The sequence below is a fragment of the Oncorhynchus gorbuscha genome, linkage group LG08, assembly GCF_021184085.1.
Source record: "Oncorhynchus gorbuscha isolate QuinsamMale2020 ecotype Even-year linkage group LG08, OgorEven_v1.0, whole genome shotgun sequence".
Taxonomy (NCBI): domain Eukaryota; kingdom Metazoa; phylum Chordata; class Actinopteri; order Salmoniformes; family Salmonidae; genus Oncorhynchus; species Oncorhynchus gorbuscha.
Window position 1 is genome coordinate 16,915,496 of NC_060180.1, and position 20,198 is coordinate 16,935,693.

At 43.0% G+C, this 20,198-nt stretch overlaps 1 protein-coding gene across 2 annotated transcripts; it reads right to left on the reverse strand.

The window, feature by feature from the left end:
• Nucleotides 1-4,068: 4,068 nt before the first annotated feature.
• On the reverse strand, nt 4,069-16,776 carry polh (polymerase (DNA directed), eta). 2 transcript variants are annotated; one of them, XM_046358641.1, is made up of 11 exons: nt 16,333-16,776; nt 14,831-14,998; nt 14,303-14,437; nt 13,959-14,191; nt 11,182-11,348; nt 10,871-10,974; nt 10,541-10,660; nt 7,882-8,005; nt 7,656-7,721; nt 5,690-5,862; nt 4,069-5,486 (listed from the first exon to the last, which is right to left on the reverse strand). In XM_046358641.1, exons 1-11 carry the CDS (start codon nt 16,665-16,667, stop codon nt 4,382-4,384), a joined length of 2,730 nt encoding a protein of 909 aa, XP_046214597.1. In that variant the 5' UTR covers nt 16,668-16,776; the 3' UTR covers nt 4,069-4,381. The 2 variants fall into 2 exon arrangements, with proteins under 2 accessions (XP_046214597.1, XP_046214598.1); XM_046358642.1 differs by lacking the exon at nt 16,333-16,776 and adding an exon at nt 15,204-15,346.
• Between the last annotated feature and the right edge of the window lie 3,422 nt (nt 16,777-20,198).

Here is a 20,198-nt window from a genome sequence, read left to right on the forward strand (position 1 = left end):
CCTCAATGGTGTAGTTGGGCTGTTAACCTGAAGGGTGCCCTGGTGAAAAGTCATAATGGGTCCATGAAGTTCTCTCTCCTCCCCTTTGTTAGCCTCCTCCCTTTCTATTACTCAGCTGATGCAAGACACAAGAAACTGAGAGACAGACTGAAACACCACTATGTTATGAAAGGGATGATCACCTGATTACTCACGACTGGTGCAATGCCACTCATCATAGAGGCAACCAGGACTGAACTGAGGTCAAAGACCTGTTGTGACCTGTCTGATATCAACAGTTAAAACAAGACATTAAGATTTAACCTCAGTATTAAGACCCCATTGAAATTGTCATTCCAGTGTATGGGAATAGTTCAACAAAGAAAGTTGTTCTACTCGGACACTTCCTATTGTATCATATCCCGCTGTTTAACATCTTGTTCTGCCTGTTGCAAGGTGGTTGTTGTATGAGGCTAAGGGTACGGGCTGCTGGTTTCTCTTGAGTCTTCCTGAAAGATGGAGAAGATGCCAGTATGGGGGCTAGCTGATGAACTGACAACAGAAGAAGAGTGACAAGATGTACTAGATACAGTTGAGGTTGGGGTTTCATTCTCAGACACACACCTCTCTACTACAGAGAAAGACACAGGAAAAGAGGAAGGTGGGAGAAAGGTTCCACAGTCCCTATCATTCTCTCCATCTCCCTCTTCCTCCCTTTCTCTGTAGCTCTTCAGAAGAAGGACTGGATGGCGCCGAATCCCTTGGAGGTGGAGTCCTTCTTTGAACCAGAGCGTGACTAAGTGGGGGCCTGGTTGGAATTGACATCACTGGACAGGAAGCCGACGATTCCCCTGGCCCCGGCAGAGAGTGCGTCATTCAATTTACTGGCTGAAATGTGGAGCAGGGTGAGGGGAGGAGTACTGGATAGAAAGATAAGGAAAGAGAGTGACACATATACAAATGACAGTGGTGGAAAAAGTACCCAATTGTCATGCTTGAGTAAAAGTATAGATACCTTAATAGAAGGTTAATCAAGTAAAAGTGAAAGTCAGCCAGTAAAATACTACTTGAGTAAAAGTCTAAAAGTATCAAAATAAATGTAATTGCTAAAATACACTTAAGTATCAAAAGTTAAAGTATAAATCACTGCGAGGCCAAGCACGCCTCCAACTCAAAGTTTGCAGACGACACAACAGTATTCGGCTTGATTACCAAGAGCGATGAGACAGCCTACAGGAAACAGCAGAGGGAGCAGCCCCTTATCCACATCGACGGGACAGCAGTGGAGGTGGAAAGTTTTAAGGTCCTCTGCATACACATCACGGACACACTGAAATTGTCCACTCACGAGACAGTGTGGTGAAGAAGGCGCAACAGCCTCCCTTCAACCCCAGGAGGCTGAAGAAATTTGGCTTGTCACCTTAAGCACCCAGAGTACCTGAAGGTGGGGTCCAAGCTGCTGTTCAGAGAGGGAGCCACCAAAGGCATCGGCCAGGTCACCAAGCTGCAGCCTGTCTCCCGGTCACAGCCCTCACAGAGTGAGGAGGAGGACGAGGCCAAGAATGCAGAACCGCCCAGTGGAACAGAACCACAGCCGTCCCAGCTAGATCCCAGGATCTAGAACATCGGAGGAGAGGGTTCCGTCTCTTTCTCCTGTCGTCTTCAGCCTTCCTGCTTCTTCCAAAGCCCCTCTCCTGTCATCTCAGCAAAGAACCGACTTTTCCCTCAGCTTCTGTCTTTTACTTTGTTTTTCCAAAGCCTTGTTGTCACCAAACCTTTTCTCAAGCCTTTTCAAGAACTGCTATTTCTCGATACTGATGAGGGGAGTATATTTTGTCTCCTGTGTCACCTGTTCACCTAGCAACAGTCACCACGGTGAGGTTGAGGTGTGAGGAAGACCTGGTTACAAAAGGCACAGAGATCTATCCAATAGTGACTATGGAAATGAGTGTAAAGCAGCAGTCACCTTAAACACAGTTGATTCACACTTCTGAGTGAAGTGCTTACACACACTCGCCTCTCACTCAAACATACAGTACCCTTCAAAAGTTTGGGGTCACTTAGAAATATCCTTGTTTTTTAAAGAAAAACATTTTTTGTCCATTAAAATAACATTTATCAGAAATACAGTGCAGATATTGTTAATTTTTTAAAAGACTATTGTAGCTGGAAATTGCTGATTTTTTTATGGAATATCTGGATAGCCGTACAGAGGCCCATTATCAGCAACCATCACTCCTGTTTTCCAATGGCACGTTGTGTTAGCTAATACAAGTTCAGAATTTTAAAAGGTTAATTGATCATTAGAATTTTTTTTGCAATTATGTTAGCACAGATGAAAACTGTTGTACCTGATTAAAGAAGCCATAAAACGGTCCTTCTTTAGACTAGTTGATTATCTGGTGCATCAGCATTTGTGGGTTTGATTACAGGCTCAAAATGGCCAGAAACAAATAACTTTCTTCTGAAACTCATCAGTCTACTCTTGCTCTGAGAAATAGAATACCATGCGAGAAATTGCCAAGAAACTGAATATCTCGTACACTGTGTACTACTCCCTTCACAGAACAGAGCGAACTGGCTCTAACAAGAATAGAAAGAGGAGTGGGAGGCCCCGGTGCACAACTGAGCAAGAGGACAAGTACATTAGTGTCTAGTTTGAACAACAGACGCCTCACAAGTCCTCAACTGGCAGCTTCATTAAATAGTACCAGCAAAACACCAGTCTCAACATTAACAGTGAAGAGGCGACTCCGGGATGTTGGCCTTCTAGCCAGAGTTGCAAAGAAAAAGCCATATCTTAGACTGGCCAATAAAAATAAAAGATTAAGATGGGCAAAAGAACCACAGCCACTGCAAAGAGTAACTCTGCCTAGAAGGCCAGCATCCCAGTCGCCTCTTCACATTTGACATTGAGACTGGTATTTTGCTGGTACTATTTAATGAAGCTGCCAGTTGAGGACTTGTAAGACATGTTTCCAGTTGGCACTGTTCTGTGTGGGGTGGAGTACCACATATTTATGTATAGATCCAGTTTGTATATTATGGTACACATAAATAAAAAGTTGTTACATTAACTTTTGTCTGTGTTTCCTAGATGCTATACCTCAATGGTATAGTTATGCTGTTAACCTGAAGGGTGTCCTGGTGAAAAGCCATAATAAATGGGTCCATGAAGTTCTCACTCCTCCCCTTTGTTAGCCTCCTCCCTTTCTATTACTCAGCTGATGCAAGACACTGGAAACTGTGAGTCAGACTGAAACACCACTTTTATGAAAGGGAGATCACTTGATTCCTCACGTAGAGAGAATGTACACAAAAGCATGTGACACCCAGAAATGGTGCAATGCAAATCATCATAGAGGCAACCACAACTGGACTGAGGTCAAAGATAACAAAACAGACATTAAGATTGAACCTCAGTATTAAGATCTTATTGAAATTGTCATTCCAGTGTTACATTGTTAAATTATATTGTTAAATCCACATAATTATATTGTTAAATCCACAAAATGAAAGTAGTTATATTCTGTTAGTTCCCAGATCATTGTCATACATTTAGGGCCTCCATGTAGCTCTCACACCAAGCCTAACTCTGCCATGAACTGGAAGTAAACCCAACATGAGGTTTCCACTTATCTTCTCTTTTGTTTGAAACTATTAGGAAAATAATCTGATATGGAATAGTTTAAAAAATCCCACTTCAGTACGAGCATTATAGAGTGTTCAACTGCTGTGGAGATAGTCACACTACAGCCCAGTTTCTGCAAAACAGGCCTCTGTTTCTACTGATTACACGGACTCATTAGTTTATTCACAAGTTGGGCCAAATGTATGTTGGCTGACCTTTAACAATGTTATCACAGCAAAAGCCCAGTAGCACATGGGGGCATTTTGCATGTTTGCCTTCTCTTACATTTGCATTGGTAAAACAAAGCAAACAATTTCCTTGAACACAAATACTGTATCTAAGCTGAATGCGCATTAAACTGAGTGCCTTAACTTTGCGTGCGCTCGTCATGTGTGATGCTACCATCTAGTGGAAAAAATTAATTTCACATGGTTGATAAAAAAGGCCCACAACACAAGCACTATTTTCAATGTTTAATGGAAACATGATCACAGAAATATACAAGCTTCTCCAGACAACATATCCATTGAAAGAGGACCTCCAGGAAGGTATGGATTTACCAATATCTGTTTTAGAGGTACAAATATTTATTCTGTACAATTGCCATTAAAATTAAGCAGCATCTCACCATACAATCATATAAATTGTTTTGGCAGTGAGTTTAGAATATTGTTGGTCAGTTTAAATAGCATCAGCAAAAGTAACCAGTCCAGCACAGTGGATTCCCTATCTCCTTTCATGGTCCGTCTCTTCTTTTCCTCCACTTTGTCCTCAGCTCCTCTTGAAGAAGGAGTCCAGCGTACCAGTACTACCACCTTGGGAGCGGGGCCGTTTAGGCTGGGGTGTTGACTGGCCCCTGGCCCGCGTCTTCCCCCGGGACAACTGAAGGGCACCTGGCCTGAGAGGGGGGCGGGAGGCAGTTGAAACAGAGGAGAGAGAGGAGGAATGAAGAGAGGTGTTGGTGGTTGTGCTTGTAGAGGAGAAAGAGTTCTGTAGGTCCAAGGCAAAGTGGTAATCATTATGTTCAGGCATCTCCCAGGCCAGCACAACCTGGCCACAGCACTCACAGGTCAGCAGGTCCTCTTTGGCCACACTGGCCAGGCACTGAGGCGGGTCAGAAGGGGGATTGTAGGGCAAGTCTGACCCCACAGACTGTTTTTCCTCTGATAGAGTACAAGTTCCCTCCCCAGAACCCAGAGATTGGTCCTCTGCTTGGTTAGAACTAGTGAGTTGAGTGTGTTTAGTGTGTTTCCCTTTTACGTTCGCAGTCTGCTCGTCACATATTTCAGCTGCCGGAGCTGTGTAACTTCCTGCTATTTCACACCCAACTGTGTCTGTTAAAAGTTGGACACTCCCTATTGTATCATATCCTACTATGGAACATCTTGTTCTGCCTGTTGCGAGACTGTCACTGTGTGAGGCTGTGGTTACGGGCGGCTGGTTTCTCCCAAGTGTCTTCCTCTGAAAGAAGGAAGTGATGCCAGTATGGGGGATGGCTGATGAACTGACAACAGAAGAAAAGTGACAAGATGTACTAGAGACAGTTGAGGTTGTTGTTTCATTCTCAGACACACACCTCTCTACTACAGAGAAAGACACAGGAAAAGAGGAAGGCGGGAGAAAGGTTCCATAGCCCCTATCATTCTCTTCTTCTTCTCCCTCTTTCCTCTGTTTCTCTGCAGATCTTTGGAAGAAGGACTGGATGGCGCCGGGTCTCTTGGGGGTAGAGTCCTTCTTTGAACCAGAGCAAGACTGAGTGGAGGCCTGGGCGGAAGTAACATCACTGGACAGGAAGCTGGCGATTCCTCCGGCCCCGGCAGAGGGTGAATCACTAAATTTACTGGCCGAAATGTGGAGCAGGGTGAGGGGAGGAGTCCTGGATAGAAAGAGACAGAAAGAGAAAGTCAGACGCATACATTCGAAAACAGACAGCCATGGGAAATCAACGCCTCTGAAGATTAAGATTTCAGGGTGGCTATAGTTGTTGTGTTCCAAATAATGGTGTTATATTTGTCATGCTCTCTAGAGTTGGTTGCATGTATAGTTAATGTCACGGCAGACTTAATTTGTGCAACTTGCCATGCTGCCTGATGGTTCCCTGCTGTGTTGAGACTCTTGAGGATTGCGAAGCTGTCCGAGGAGATCTTGGTGGCGTCGTAGCGTGCCAACGAGCAGCACCGAGAGAAACTGCTGGGCCTCTTATCACCCAACTGCCTTACACCCACAGTCAACTGCTTAGCCACACGACCATTCTACACAGAGGGAGAGAGAATGAGTGACAGAAATGGAATGGAGAGGAGTGACAGGCATGCAGGTGAGGAGGTACAGTTGAAGTCGGAAGTTTACATACACTTAGGTTGGAGTCATTAAAACCCGTTTGTCAACCACTCCACAAATGTATTGTTAACAAACTATAGTTTTGGAAAGTCAGTTAGGACATCTACTTTGTGCATGCCAAGTAATTTTTCCAACAATTGGTAACAGACAGATTATTTCACTTATAATTCACTGCATCACTATTCCAGTGGGTCTGAAGTTTACATACACTAAGTTGACTGTGCCTTTAAGCAGCTTGGAAAATTACAGAAAGTCATGTCATGGCTTTAGAAGATTCTGATAGGTACACCTCCAATTTACTCAAATGTCAATTAGCCTGTGGATGTATTACAAGGCCTACCTTCAAACTCAGTGCCTCTTTTCTTGACATCATGGGAAAATCTACATAAATCAGCCAAGACCTCAGAAAAACAATTGTATACCTCCACAAGTCTGGTTCATCATTGGGAGCAATTTCCAAACGTCTGAAGGTACCACGTTCATCTGTACTAACAATAGTATGCAAGTATAAACACCTTGGGACCACACAGCCATCATACCGCTCAGGAAGGAGATGCGTTCTGTCTCCTAGAGATAAACGTACTTTGGGATTAAAAGTGCAAATCAATCCCTGAACAACAGCAAAGGACCTTGTGACGATGCTGGAGGAAACGGGTACAAAAGTATCTATATCCACAATAAAATGAGTCCTATATCGACATAACCTGAAAGGCCACTCAGCAAGGAAGAAGACACTGCCCCAAAAACGCCATAAAAAAGCCAGACTATGGTTTGCAACTGCACATGTGGACAAAGATCGTACTTTTTGGAGAAATGTCCTCTGGTCTGTTGAAACAAAAATAGTACTGTTTGGCCATAATGACCAACGTTATGTTTGGAGGAAAAAGGGGGAGGCCTGCAAGCCGAAGAACACCATCCCAAACGTGAAGCACGGAGGTGGCAGCAACATGTTGTGGGGGTGCTTTGCAGCAGGAGGGACTGGTGCACTTCACAAAATAGATGGCTTCATGAGGGAGGAAAATTATGTGGATATATTGAAGCAACATCAAGACATCAGTCAGAAAGTTAAAGCTCGGTCGCAAATGGGTCTTCCAAATGGACAATGACCCCAAGCATACTTCCAAAGTTGTGGCAAAATGGCTTAAGGACAACAAAGTCAAGGAATTGGAGTGGCCATCACAAAGCCCTGACCTCAATCCTGTAGAAAATATGTGTGCAGAACTGAAAAAGCATGCGTGAGCAAGGAGGCCTACAAACCTGACTCAGCTACATGAGCTCTATCAGGAGGAATGGGACAAAATTCACCCAACTTATTGTGGGAAGCTTGTGGAAGGCTACCCAAAACATTTGACCCAAGTTAAACACTTTGAAGGCAATGATACCAAATACTAATTGAGTGTATGTAAACTTCTGACCCACTGGGAATGTGATGAAAGAAATAAAAGCGGAAATAAATCACCCCACTATTATTCTGAAATTTCACATTCTTAAAATAAAAGTGGTGATCCTAACTGACCTAAAACAGGGCATTTTTACTAGGACTAAATGCCAGGAATTGTGAAAAACTGAGTTTAAATGTATTTGGCTAAGGTGTATGTAAACTTTCAACTTCAACTGTAGATTATCCTTCCGTCCCTCAGTCTCATGAGTGTGTGGCCAGACAGGGAGGGATGAGACAAACAGAGGATGGTGAGATGAAGTCCCTCACCAGCTCTCTGTCCTTTGTCAGTCTCTCCTCCAGCTCCAGAGCCAGCTGATAGAGCCAGTGCTGCACCTGCAGAGATAAGACATGAGTATTTTATTCAGACATCAACAGACATAGAAGGAACAGAGCTCCAGAGGAATCAAAATGGGAGATTGGTGCATCTCAATAGATTATGGCCAGAGGCAGGCAGAAGAACAGATGGAGAGAGGGCATGAATATAGCCAAGTACCCGCTCTCTGGTAGTGAGAGATGTCTTCCCAGGGAAGTTCTTGCTGCAGCCGATGGATTTAGGGAGTTGTCTGGGCTTCACTGCGTCAAAGTCAATCCCCCGACACAGGTCATACAGCCACTGGCTGAAGAAAGCAATATTTATTTATATCAATATGGGAACTACAGTGCCTTCGGAAAGTATTCAGACCCCTTGACTTTTTACACAGTGTTACATTACAGCCTAATTCTAAAATGGATTTTATTTTAAACATCCTCAGCAATCTACACACAATACCCCATAATGACAAAGAGGAAACAGGTTTTTAGAATAAAAAGACATCTAATTTATGTAAGTATTCAGACCCTTTGCTATGAAATTGGAACCCTTTGCTTAGGTGCATCCTGTTTCCATTGATCATCCTTGAGATGTTTCTACAACTTGCCTGGAGTCCACCTGTGGTAAATTCAATTGATTGGACATGATTTGGAAAGGCACACACTTGTCTATGTAAGGTCCCATAGTTTACAGTGCATGTTAGAGCAAAAACCAGGCCATGAGGCCAAAGGAATTGTCCGTAGAGCTCCGAGACAGGATTATGCCGAGGCACAGATCTGGGGAAGGGTTCCAAAACATTTCTGCAGCATTGAAGGTCCCCAAGAAGACAGTGGCCTCCATCATTCTTAAATGGAAGAAGTTTGGAACCACCAAGACTCTTCCTAAAGCTGGCCGCCCAGCCAAACTGAGCAATCATAAAAGGGGCTTGGTCAGGGAGGTGACCAAGAAGATGATGGTCACTGACAGAGCTCTAGAGTTATTCTGTGGAGATGGGAGAACCTTCCAGAAGGACAAACATCTCTGCAACACTCCATCAAATCAGGCCGTTATGGTAGAGTGGCCAGATGGAAGCCACTCCTCAGTAAAAGGCACAATAACAGCCTGCTTGGAGTTTGTTTGCCAAAAGGCACCTAAAGACTGTCAGACCATGAGAAACAAGATTCTCTGGTCTGATGAAACCAAGATTGAACTCTTTGGCCTGAATGCCAAGCATCACGTCTGGAGGAAACCCGTATAGCAAAGGGTCTGAATACACCCCTACGGTGAAGCATGGTAGTGGCAGCATCATGCGGTGGGGATGTTTTTCAGCGACAGGGAGATGAGTCAGGATCGAGGCAAAGATGAACGGAGCAAAGTACAGAGATATCCTTGATGAAAACCTGCTCCAGAGCGCTCAGGTCCTCAGACTTGGGCGAAGGTTCACCTTCCAACAGGACAACAACCCTATGCAACAACCCCAAGACAACGCAAGAGTGGCTTTGGGACAAGTCACTGAATGTCCTTGATTGGCCCAGCCAGAGCCCGGACTTGAACCTGATTGAACATCTCTGGAGAGACCTGAAAATAGCTGTGCGGCAACGGTCCCAATCCAACCTGACAGAACTTGAGACTCTGCAGAGAAGAATACAGAAACTCCCAATACAAATACAAGTGTGCCAAGCTTGTCGTGTCATACCCAATAATTGATGCTGTAATCACTGCCAAAGGCACTTCTGAAATGGTCCATCCACACAGACAGAGTGGTGAAGAAGGCGCAACAGCGCCTCTTCAACCTCACGAGTCTGAAGAAATTTGGCTTGTGACCGAAAACACTCACAAACTTTTACAGATTCACAAATGAGAGTATCCTGTCGGGCTGTATCACAGCCTGGTACGGCAACTGCTCCACCCACAACCGCAAGGCTCTCCAGAGGGTAGCGAGGTCTGCACAACGCATCACCGGGGGCAAACTACCTGCCCTCCAGGGCACCTACACCACCCGATGTCACACTAAGGCCAAAAAGATCATCAAGGACAACAACCACCAGCGCCACTGTCTGTTCACCCCACTATCATGCAGAAGGCGAGTACAGTACAGATGCATCAAAGCTGGGACCGAGAGAGACTGAAAAACAGCTTCTATCTCAAGGCCATTAGACTGTTAAACAGCCATCACTAACATTGAGTGGCTGCTGCCAACATACAGACATACATCTCTGGCCACTTGAATAATTAATAATCTTGCCTATGCTGCACGGCCACTGCTCATCCATATATTTATATGTACATATTCTTATTCATCTCTTTACACTTGTGTGTAAGGTAGTAGTTGTGAAATTGTTAGATTACTTCTTAGATATTACTGCACTGTCGGAACTAGAAGCACAAGCATTTTGCTACACTCACATTAACATCTGCTAACCATGTTCATGTGACCAATAAAATGTGATTTGATTCAACAAAGCAGAGTAAAAGGTCAGAATACTTATGTAAATATAATATTTAAGTTTTTTTTTTTTTTAAATGAGCAAAAATGTCTAACACTGTTTTTGCTTTGCCATTATGGGGTATTGTGTGTATATTGATGAAAAAATATCTAATACATTTTAGAATAAGGCTGTATCATAACAAAATGTTGAAAAGTCAAGGGGTCTGAATACTTTCCGAAGGCACTGTACATTAGCCACCACTGGCACCAAATAGTATCACATCTTTAAATGGATAGTTACTTTTACAACACCAGATTACAATATTACAATTTTAGCTAATAACTTTAAATTATCCACAGTATTACATAAGTTTGATTCATTGAGGAAGAGTGGTTTATATACTTCATGACATGAAGGAAGTGTGTGTTGTTTACCCAGTCTTGTCTCCAAAGTGTTGTCCCAGCTGGGCCTGAGAGAAGCGGGTTAGTTCCCCCATGTTCTCTACCTCCAGGGTCTCTGTGATGGACGCCCCCAGCTTACCCCCCAGGTTTCGGCTGGAGAGAGGAACAACAGGACCGGATCAGTCGATCTCTGAGTCTGTAAAGTTGATTCTGTATTCATCTGCATAGTCTGATGGTCCTGTAGTCCAGGAAAGATCGTATTGTATGTTGCATGTATATTGACGGATGCGTGTTATTGTGTCAATTCTCTTAATTCTCTCTCAGTTACAGCACACGGTTAGTTTTAACTAGCAGTACACTCACATTTTGCCAATGGGAAGTGAGTTGAAGAGCTCTGGAACAGAGCCTAATGGCAGGAGTGTCTGGCGGTTGGGTTTGTTCAGACCGCAGGCTAGTTTAGCCAGCACCTGAGGAGACATGATAAATAAACAGACTGGCCTAGAACTGACAGCTGAAAGGACTGGCCAAGTTTCCACCATGTTGCTACGACCAGTTGTGTTCTGCCAGGATTCAGTGATCATGACAGAAAGGACACAAGTAAAGAAAGCTAGTAGAACTATTGACAGAAAGAGGTAGAACACACTGGTTGTGTTGAGGGGGAAGAGAGTACTGACCTTGTTGTGGGATATCCCTGCCGAGCAGCGGTAGCCTGTGTGCTGCTCCACTGCAGCCCTCATCTCCTCGACGATCACAGCCCCCAGAGCCAACTGCAGCTCTGCACAGCCAGAGCCGCCTGACACAGAGGACAGCCACTGCTGCAGACCACTGGACCTTCGCTCTTCTGGGGGAAAACATGGAGAGGAGCACCATGTTAACATACCGTTTTACCCACTTCATATGTCTATACTTTATTCTAGTCAAGGCCTATCCTATAGAACTACTGTTGTACACCCCTTTTCTATTAATATACTGCCCATAATGTCTATATACACCATCATATACACCGAGTGTACAAAATATTAAGAACACCTTCCTAATATCAATTCGTCAGGGCATGGACTCGACAAGGAGTCGAAAGCAGGAATGCTGGCCCATGTTGACTCCAAGGCTGGGTGTCCTTTGGGTGGAGGACCATTCTTGATACACACATGAAACTGTTCAGCATGAAAAACCCAGCAGGGTTGCAGTTGTTGACACAAACCGGTGCTCCTGGCCTATACTGCCATACCCCGCTCAAAGGCACTTAACGATTCCGTGTTGCCAATTAATTTGCTGAAATGGCAAACATACACAATCCATGTCTCAATTGTCTCAAGGCTTAAAACTCCTTTATAAACTTGTCTCCTCCGCTTCACCTACACTGATTGAAGTAGATTTAACAGTTGACCTCGCCTGCACACACTCCGACTCCTTTTAGAAGTAAGAGTTATCGTGACCCTAATGAACAACCTTCCAGTGCATGCATGCATTATAACATTGGGTGAAATAGTACACACACACATCAACTATTTCATGTTTCTAAAGGATGTCTTTATCCAGATGAAGGATACTGCTATGGGATCCCCTATGGCTCCTAACTATGCTAATTTGTATGTGGGTTACATGGAGAAACAGTCAATTCTCAATCCTCTCAAATGTTTCCTTGCCTAACATTATTATTTGGAAATGGTACATTGATGATATTTTTGTTCAATGGAGGGGTGATGCAAAACAGCTCCAGGCTTTTCTTAACTCTTGTTCTGAGCACCTGAGATTTACTATGCAATCTGAGACACGTCAAATCAGTTTCCTCAATCTTTTGATTTTGTGTGAGGATAATGTAATATACATGGATTTTTACAGGAAACCTACTGATCGTAACAGTTTGTTGAGGGCTGATAGCTGTCACCCACTTCCCTTGAAAAACAATTTGCCCTACAGCCAATTCTGTCTAATCAAAATAATCATATGGCTGAGATAAAATTCAAGCAAAGGGGGTACAAAAATGGTCAGATTAATACTGCCATTGAGACAATACAATCCAATCCAAAACAAATCAGGACATGATCTCTTTCAAGGACAGTCTCGCAAAAATAATCATTATTGCGTTCTTACTACGCGCTATTCAGATTTCTCTGAACAAATTAAAAGGAATTGTTCACAAACATTGGCACATTCTAAGATCTGATGACAGTACCGGTAATGTGTTTTCGGACCCTCCCTTGGTAGTATTCTCGCGGGGCAGAAATCTTAGAGATCAATGGGTAAACTCTGATTTATCACCCCAAAATTGCCCCGCACAACATCCATTTGCACCTCCACTGGATGTAAACTACAAGTGTAATGGCTGCGCTCAATGCAACGGCATGTACAAATGTAGATCCTTCAAACTGGGAAATAGATCCCAATTAAAAGGTGTTATTACGTGGTCCACTAAGGCAGTTATTTATCTTATAATTTGTCCTTGTGGTAAACAAACTAAGTGGGTAAAATGCTAATGAAAAGTATGAATCCAGGAGCATCGCAGAACCATTTGGTGCAAAAACTCGACGTACCCAGTTGAGGCCAACTTTTTGGAAGCGAACCACCATTTCGTCCCTTCATTATATCGGCATCGAAAACAGTCACCCTCCCTAGGAGAGGGGTAAACCTTGATAATTTATTGTTAAACGAGAGGCTGCCTGAATCTTTCATTTAAAGACTCTTGTATGGAGCCAAATTATATCTATGATCATGTGTTTCCCATCTATGCTTTTTATATGTTGTATTTATATCTGCAAATTAACCAATGAAATCAAGCCACACCCAGCCATTATTACAGAGACCTGTGTGTCGTTTGAAACTATATTTAAGCAATAAGGCCCGAGGGGGTGTGATATATGGCCAATATAACAAGGCTAAGGACTGTTCTAATGCACAACACAACGTGGAATGCCTGGATACAGCCCTTAGCCGTGGTATATTGGCCATATAACACAAACCCCCGAGGTGCCTTATTGCTATTATAAACTGGTTACACATGTAATTAGAACAGTAAAAGTAAATGTTCTGTCATACCCGTGGTATACGGTATCATATACCACAGCTTTCAGCCAATCAGCATTCAGTGCTGATTGTATTGTTGGGCATTCAGTGTTGATTGTATTGTTGGGCATTACTGCACTGTTGGAGTTAGGAACATCTGCTAAATATGTGTACGCAACCGATAAAATGTAATTGACATGTTTTATTTGAAAGTCTGCACTGACATGGTCTTTGATTAGAAACCGAGGGATGTGGACAGATACAGGATATTTGATTAGAAACCCAGGGATGTGGACAGATACAGGATATCAAGATACCACATATATAAAATGAGAACACAGCACTAAAAGAGATAGGCCTAAATATTTTTCTGAAATGCTAAAACTCAACACTCATTTAGAGTTCTTGGGGTAAACTAACCCAATGACGACCGCGGTTTAAAACCCACCTTTATCAGTTGTGGTGTCCTGTGCTGCCTCGTCCTGGTCAAGAGGAGCCAGTGGGTAGCCCTGGACGTGGCTGGTCTTCAGGAGCTGAGGGTCTACCTGCTGGTCAGTCATGCTTTTCAATCTCTGCTGTATCGCAGCAGTCAGGTCCATGTAGGCCTCGTCTATACTGGCCCTCTCGAGCACAGCGAAGCGTGACATCACCTCAAACACCTGTACACTCGCCTCCCGGTAACTACACAGGGGGTGACAGTTAGCTGGTTAGCACTGCAGGCTTTCCGAAGGGGTTCCTGGGGATTCACTTAGTCACCGAAGTCATTTAAAATATTGTATAATGGACACGTACTGGGTGAGGTCTGCCTTCCCATGTGACTCTCTGACCCTTGCAACCTGGAGATCTGGGCACAGTTTCTTGGCATCGTCTGCCCACATGTTCCTGGTGACACCATGGGCCCTGGCCTCATAACTCACAGCTATGATACTGGGTAAAGATAAAGTGTGAGAACATGACTTGACTATGATATTCTGAACAGTCCATGCAACAAAAAACGGTCATGTATGGGAGAGACAAACGTTTTGCAGAGCTGAGAACCAGGCGATGTAGGTATGCATCATAAATCAGGGCCAGCCTGAACTAATGTTTAACTCCACTGACTGTCTCCATTACATTATAATGGACACTGAAGTTAAACCTTAGCCAGCCTGACCCATACAGCTAAGAATCATGGGGTAAGGGCGAAACACCTACGAGTCACTCCCACTGTCCCATTGCCCCTAGGTCTACATGTTTTATTCTGGATTGATGTGTGTATGCTAGCTACGCCGCTCTCAATCCCATTGGCCTTGGGAAGGAGACTCTGTGTCGGTGACTCACCCGCCTCCCTTCCATGTCTTGTACTGTGCGACCACACACGGTGTGTTTTTCAGCGCTGGGTTCAGCCTCTGTTCCACTTGCACGTAGAAACAGTCCATATCCACCAACGCCACAACCCTCTCCTTCCCATAATCCATTCCAGAAGAGATGCGGAACGACTGGACAGCACTGGAAGTTAAAAACGAACTGTTATGGCAGAATGCATGTTAGCTAGCTAGATAAAGCTACAGACGTACATTATATATAAGTTAGCCTATCTAATAGCTATCTAGATTGCTAAATGTCAAATATGTAGCTTGAAACACATAACGTTAAGATATTACTGTAGCTAAATAGCGAAGGAAACAAATTAGATAACGTTACGTTACATTACATTAATGCTACATAATGTAACTATGCCGCGCCCCGAATAATCTTCTTCGGTGGGGTTTAATGGCGGTTGGCATCCAATATTATTGGTGCATTACCGCCACCAACTGGACTGGAGCATGAATCCATTATACTTTGTGATACAAAATGGAAAAGGGGAAAGGAAAAAAGTACCCTGCCAACTAACCCTACAGTCATTAAAACCCACGACCGCATTCCACTATTTTGACCCGATCCTACACCAAGATGATAGCCCGGGAAAAACGGGACACTATAATTCAACACACCCTGTAACTCTTCTGCTGTAAATTCTCGTCATGCCACGTGCTGTACTTCTCTGCAGCTTCCACCACAACACCTATTTTCTGTGACTTACGTTCCATTCCTGCAGTAAAGTTGATAACCATGGTAATAAAACACTAAAAAGCCAACCTTACTGAAGCACTTTTAATTGGTAGGCCTATCACTCTGTACTGGCAAAAGTCTACTACTCACTAAGACCCTCTTAGAATCCCTCACCCTTGACCCATCTTCCTCTACTTTCTTCATTGCCTCAGAATACAACACTTTCTGTAAAACTCTGACCCTGGCAACCTCAACCTGTCTCTCTCGCACCAGACACTTCTGATCCCCAGCTCCATGAGCACCCCTACATTTAACACATACCACTTATTTCACAGATACTACACATTCCTTTGTCCCATGCCCTCCTGCACACTTCTCACATCTAGGAATCCCCTCCTACATACTTCTGCAACCTGTCCATAAACTGGGCACCTAAAACACTGTAGTGGATTCGGCACAAAAGCTCTTACGGGATAACTGATATATACTAAAATTACTTTGTCGTGTAATGACTCAGCATTAAAACTAAAAAAGACAGACAGTGACTCTTCTGTTCTACCACCTTCGCCACCGGGTCTGTGTCGCACCATACGGCACCAGGAATCTTCAACTTCAGTTGATCCACCACCACCCTTACCACTACCCCAGTAAACACTCCTTTCAAAGGTGTTCTATTCTTGACAGCAAAGCAAATAACAGGTCTTGTCCACATTCATGTGATGCGGAGCACAAAACACAAAAAATCTTCACAAGTCCACTTCAGGTTACTTTCAACAATTCAACAGTACCCAACTGGGTCAGCCAAAAAGAAGGGGTCCACTTTCTCCCAAAACGTCTCTCCTACTAGACCAGTCATCTTCATCATGAGCTCCAAGATCTTCACTACTCCTGCAACCTCAGGTAATTCATCCTTATTCTCTTCCAATTCACCTCCAGTGCTACTGGAGTACAGCTCATTCTGTTTGTACTTGACCCCAATCTTCCTTGACGCACCGCCTCTCTTGTTGTCGGATTCAAACTCGTAACCTACTTCCTTCCATCTCTCCAAGCCTGGAAATATACTTCCATTAGAATCCTTATTACTTTCACTGTCAGCCTCCATATTCCTTTTGTCTCCATCCATTTCCACTACTACTTTTCGTTTGAGTCTCTTGAACGCGCCACCTGACTAGCAGACTTCAAAAATCTCAAGCCACTGCACAGCCGGACGACCCTCGCCGAATCACCGGAATCAACTTGACTTTTGTACGTTATTTCATGGAATGTTATCAAACATAGTTGAGGTCGGAAGTTTACATATACCTAAATCAAATACATTTAAACTCAGTTTTTCACAATTCCTGACATTTAATCCAAGTAAAAAATCCTTCTATCAAAGTAGTAGTGGATGACGGAGGAAGAGCGTCCTTATCTGTCACTCAAGGAAGGTAAGATCCTTATACTGCTAGCATCTATGTTTAGTAAAGCAGAATAGGGTTCAGTAATGTCCCATAAACAGTTCTATGTGTTGAATATGTTGAATTTAATAATATAAAATGTGTTGAATACTTTTCCAGCTGCAGCTGTCTAAATCAATAATAAGTTAATAATATTACCCCCTCCCCCGGTTATCCCACACTGTCTATACGTCACATAAATGTTTATTTAATTTAAATGTGAACTAAATTGTTTTATGATTTATTAGTAATAGTGTCCATATTTTACTGAACAAAAATATAAACACAACATGTAAAGTGTAGGTACCATGTTTCATTGGCTGAAATAAAATATCCCAGAAATGTTACATACAAACAAAAAGCGTATTTCTCTCATTTTGGCACTAATTTGTTTCCATCCCTGTTAGTGAGCATTTCTCCCTTGCCAAGATAACCCATCCACCTGACAGGTGTGGCATATCAATAAGGTGATGAAACAGCATGCTCATTACACAGGTGCACCTTGTGCTGGGAACAATAATTGGCCACTCTAAAATGTGCAGATTTGTCACAAAACACAATGCCACAGGAGCGTGCAATTGGCAGGCTGACTGCAGGAATGTCCAGCAGAGCTGTTGCCAGAGAATTGAATGTTAATTTCTCGACCATAAGCCGCCTCCAACGTTATTTTAGAGAATTTGGCAGTACATCCAACCGGCTCACCTTTGATGGCCACTGGCACACTGGAGAACACTGGAGAATTGCACTCTTCACGGATTAACCCCGGTTTCAACCATACTGGGCAGATGGCAGACAGCATATATGGTGTTGTGAGGTTTCTGATGTCAGAGCACCCCATGATGATAGTGGGGTTATGGTATGGGCAGACATAAACTACAGACAACAGACACAATTGCATTTTAACGATGGCAATTTGAATGCACATAGATACCATGATGAATCTGAGGCCCATTGTCGTACCATTCATCCGCCACCATCACTTCATGTTTCAGCATGATAATGCACGGTCCCATGTCGCAAGGATCTGAAAATGTCCCAGTTCTTCCATGGCCTGCATACTTACCAGCCATGTCACCCATTGAGCATGTTTGGGATGCTCTGGGTAGACTTGAACGACAGCGTGTTCCAGTTTCCGCCAATATCCATCAACTTCGCACAGCCATTGAAGGGATAACATTCCACAGGCCACAATCAACAGCCTGATCAACTCTATATGACGGAGATGTGTCGTGTTGTTAATTGTTATGTTAATTCTGGAGCTATGAGGTGGAGCAGGCTGGGTGGCTCTTGTGGGGATAGGAGTGTTGGGAATTTAGATGGAGCATCAGTAGAATTAAAATGGATTATTGATGCCATTGGAAGAATAGTCGTAACAGTGACTATGAGTGCACTAAAAATGAAGAACACAGGCTGGTATTGGTGTGCATTGCGAGACCTACAGATGCCTGTTCATATGAGTGTCAATCAACAAACCACAACACAGAATCCCACCATAAGTAAGTATTGAGTGACTATTTATGACGATCCATGCTTTAATCCATGCTTTATTTCCTCATTTAGAAGCTAGTCAAATTCTGAAAGTAGTGTTCTTTTCTTAAAACCTTTGTAGCAATGCAAATCCCACATAAATGTATGCAAACTTACCACACACTTTATGTTCAATTTAAATATTTAGATGGATGAACATTTGATTGATAAAAGGTTTCTATAAATAAATACAAATATGGCATTTACATTTTATTCAATTGGCAAATGTTCTTATCCAGAGCGACTTACAGGAACAATTAGGGTTAAGTGCCGTGCTCAAGGGCTCTTTGAGTGGTTAGAAAATGAATAACTAGATATGCAAATATATTCTGGAGAAGAGAAGTGTAGTATAGGGAAGTAAGGATGTAAGTATAAAGTGTTTAGAATTAAGAAGTGTCCTCTGTACATCTGCTCACCAAAAACTGTCAAAATGACATGGCAAAACAACATTCTTTATACAGACTGGAATTGTTGGTTCTGTTTTTCTGTGCTCCGTTTTATTTACTTAACAAATAAGGAACACTCAAAATGTGCACTTATAAATCATAACCATTGTAATCAAAATACAGCTGTAGACAGAAGTCAAAGATCAAACTTCACACATACAACTGATGTCTCTCCTGAGTTCTGCCCTATAGGAAAGTCCCAAGTTATTTTATTAAGCCTGAAGTCCAGCCCTAGTGATTTCACTGCATACGTCATTACCTTCTACTCATCAGACCAAGCCCATACATACACAGCTATACAAACTTGCAAGAGATACAATAGTTCCAGTGTTTTCTAAGGGTTCAGCAGTAAATGTCTACTCCCCCAAGTTCATTTATAGAGGTATGTCTGACTAGTCTCTTACCTCTTTTACTCCCCTGCAGGGTTCTGTGTTTATCTTTGAAGTGCTTTCTCACAGACCCCATGCAATATTTCACACATCTCTCAGGCAGAGACCAGAAAAGACTGTGGAACAATATTAAACCTTTATAATGTGTATATATTTTGTTTATGTGTAGTCTAGGACCCTATACATGTAGTGGGGCAGGGGTCTTATAACTCTCCCCCTTCTATTAATACAACATAATCATAATCAATTGTTATAATACATCAAACATTTGGTGCAGCCCCTATCATGACCCCAATTTTAGCTCATCACTCCCCCCTTTGATACTTACCCAGAGTCTCACAACTTCAATCATAATATTCTCCTCTGAAATCAAACAGATTTGGCAATCCCCCGGATCCATTTGATCCCAGGGGTGGCCTGCTAAAGGGAGAAACAACTCCTGAGGTTCCTGGAATGCTGGTGGGGTGAGTCTGTCTGTACTCCCATTCCTCCTGAGTCCTAGGAAGAACCACACGAGTTGAATAAACAATGGGATAAAGAGAAACCAGAAAATACACCAGTCTCACCTTTAGCACGATTTGTATCAGCTTCCACCAACACCATCACTCCAGCATGTTCAAGAGCAGTTCATCATTTTCTTACAAATATAAACAGTAACCAAAATCACAAAACCCCCCACAAGTATAGGAGTAAACAATGAAAACAAAGTCAACATAATTCCCCCCATTACATTTCCAAATTTAACATTAAACCAGTCACCAATTTAGTCAAAAACAGATTTTTCAGATTTAGAGAGATTTTTTCTAAGATCAGCAATCTTATCAATTATCGCAGTCATGTTCTCAGGGGAGTCAGG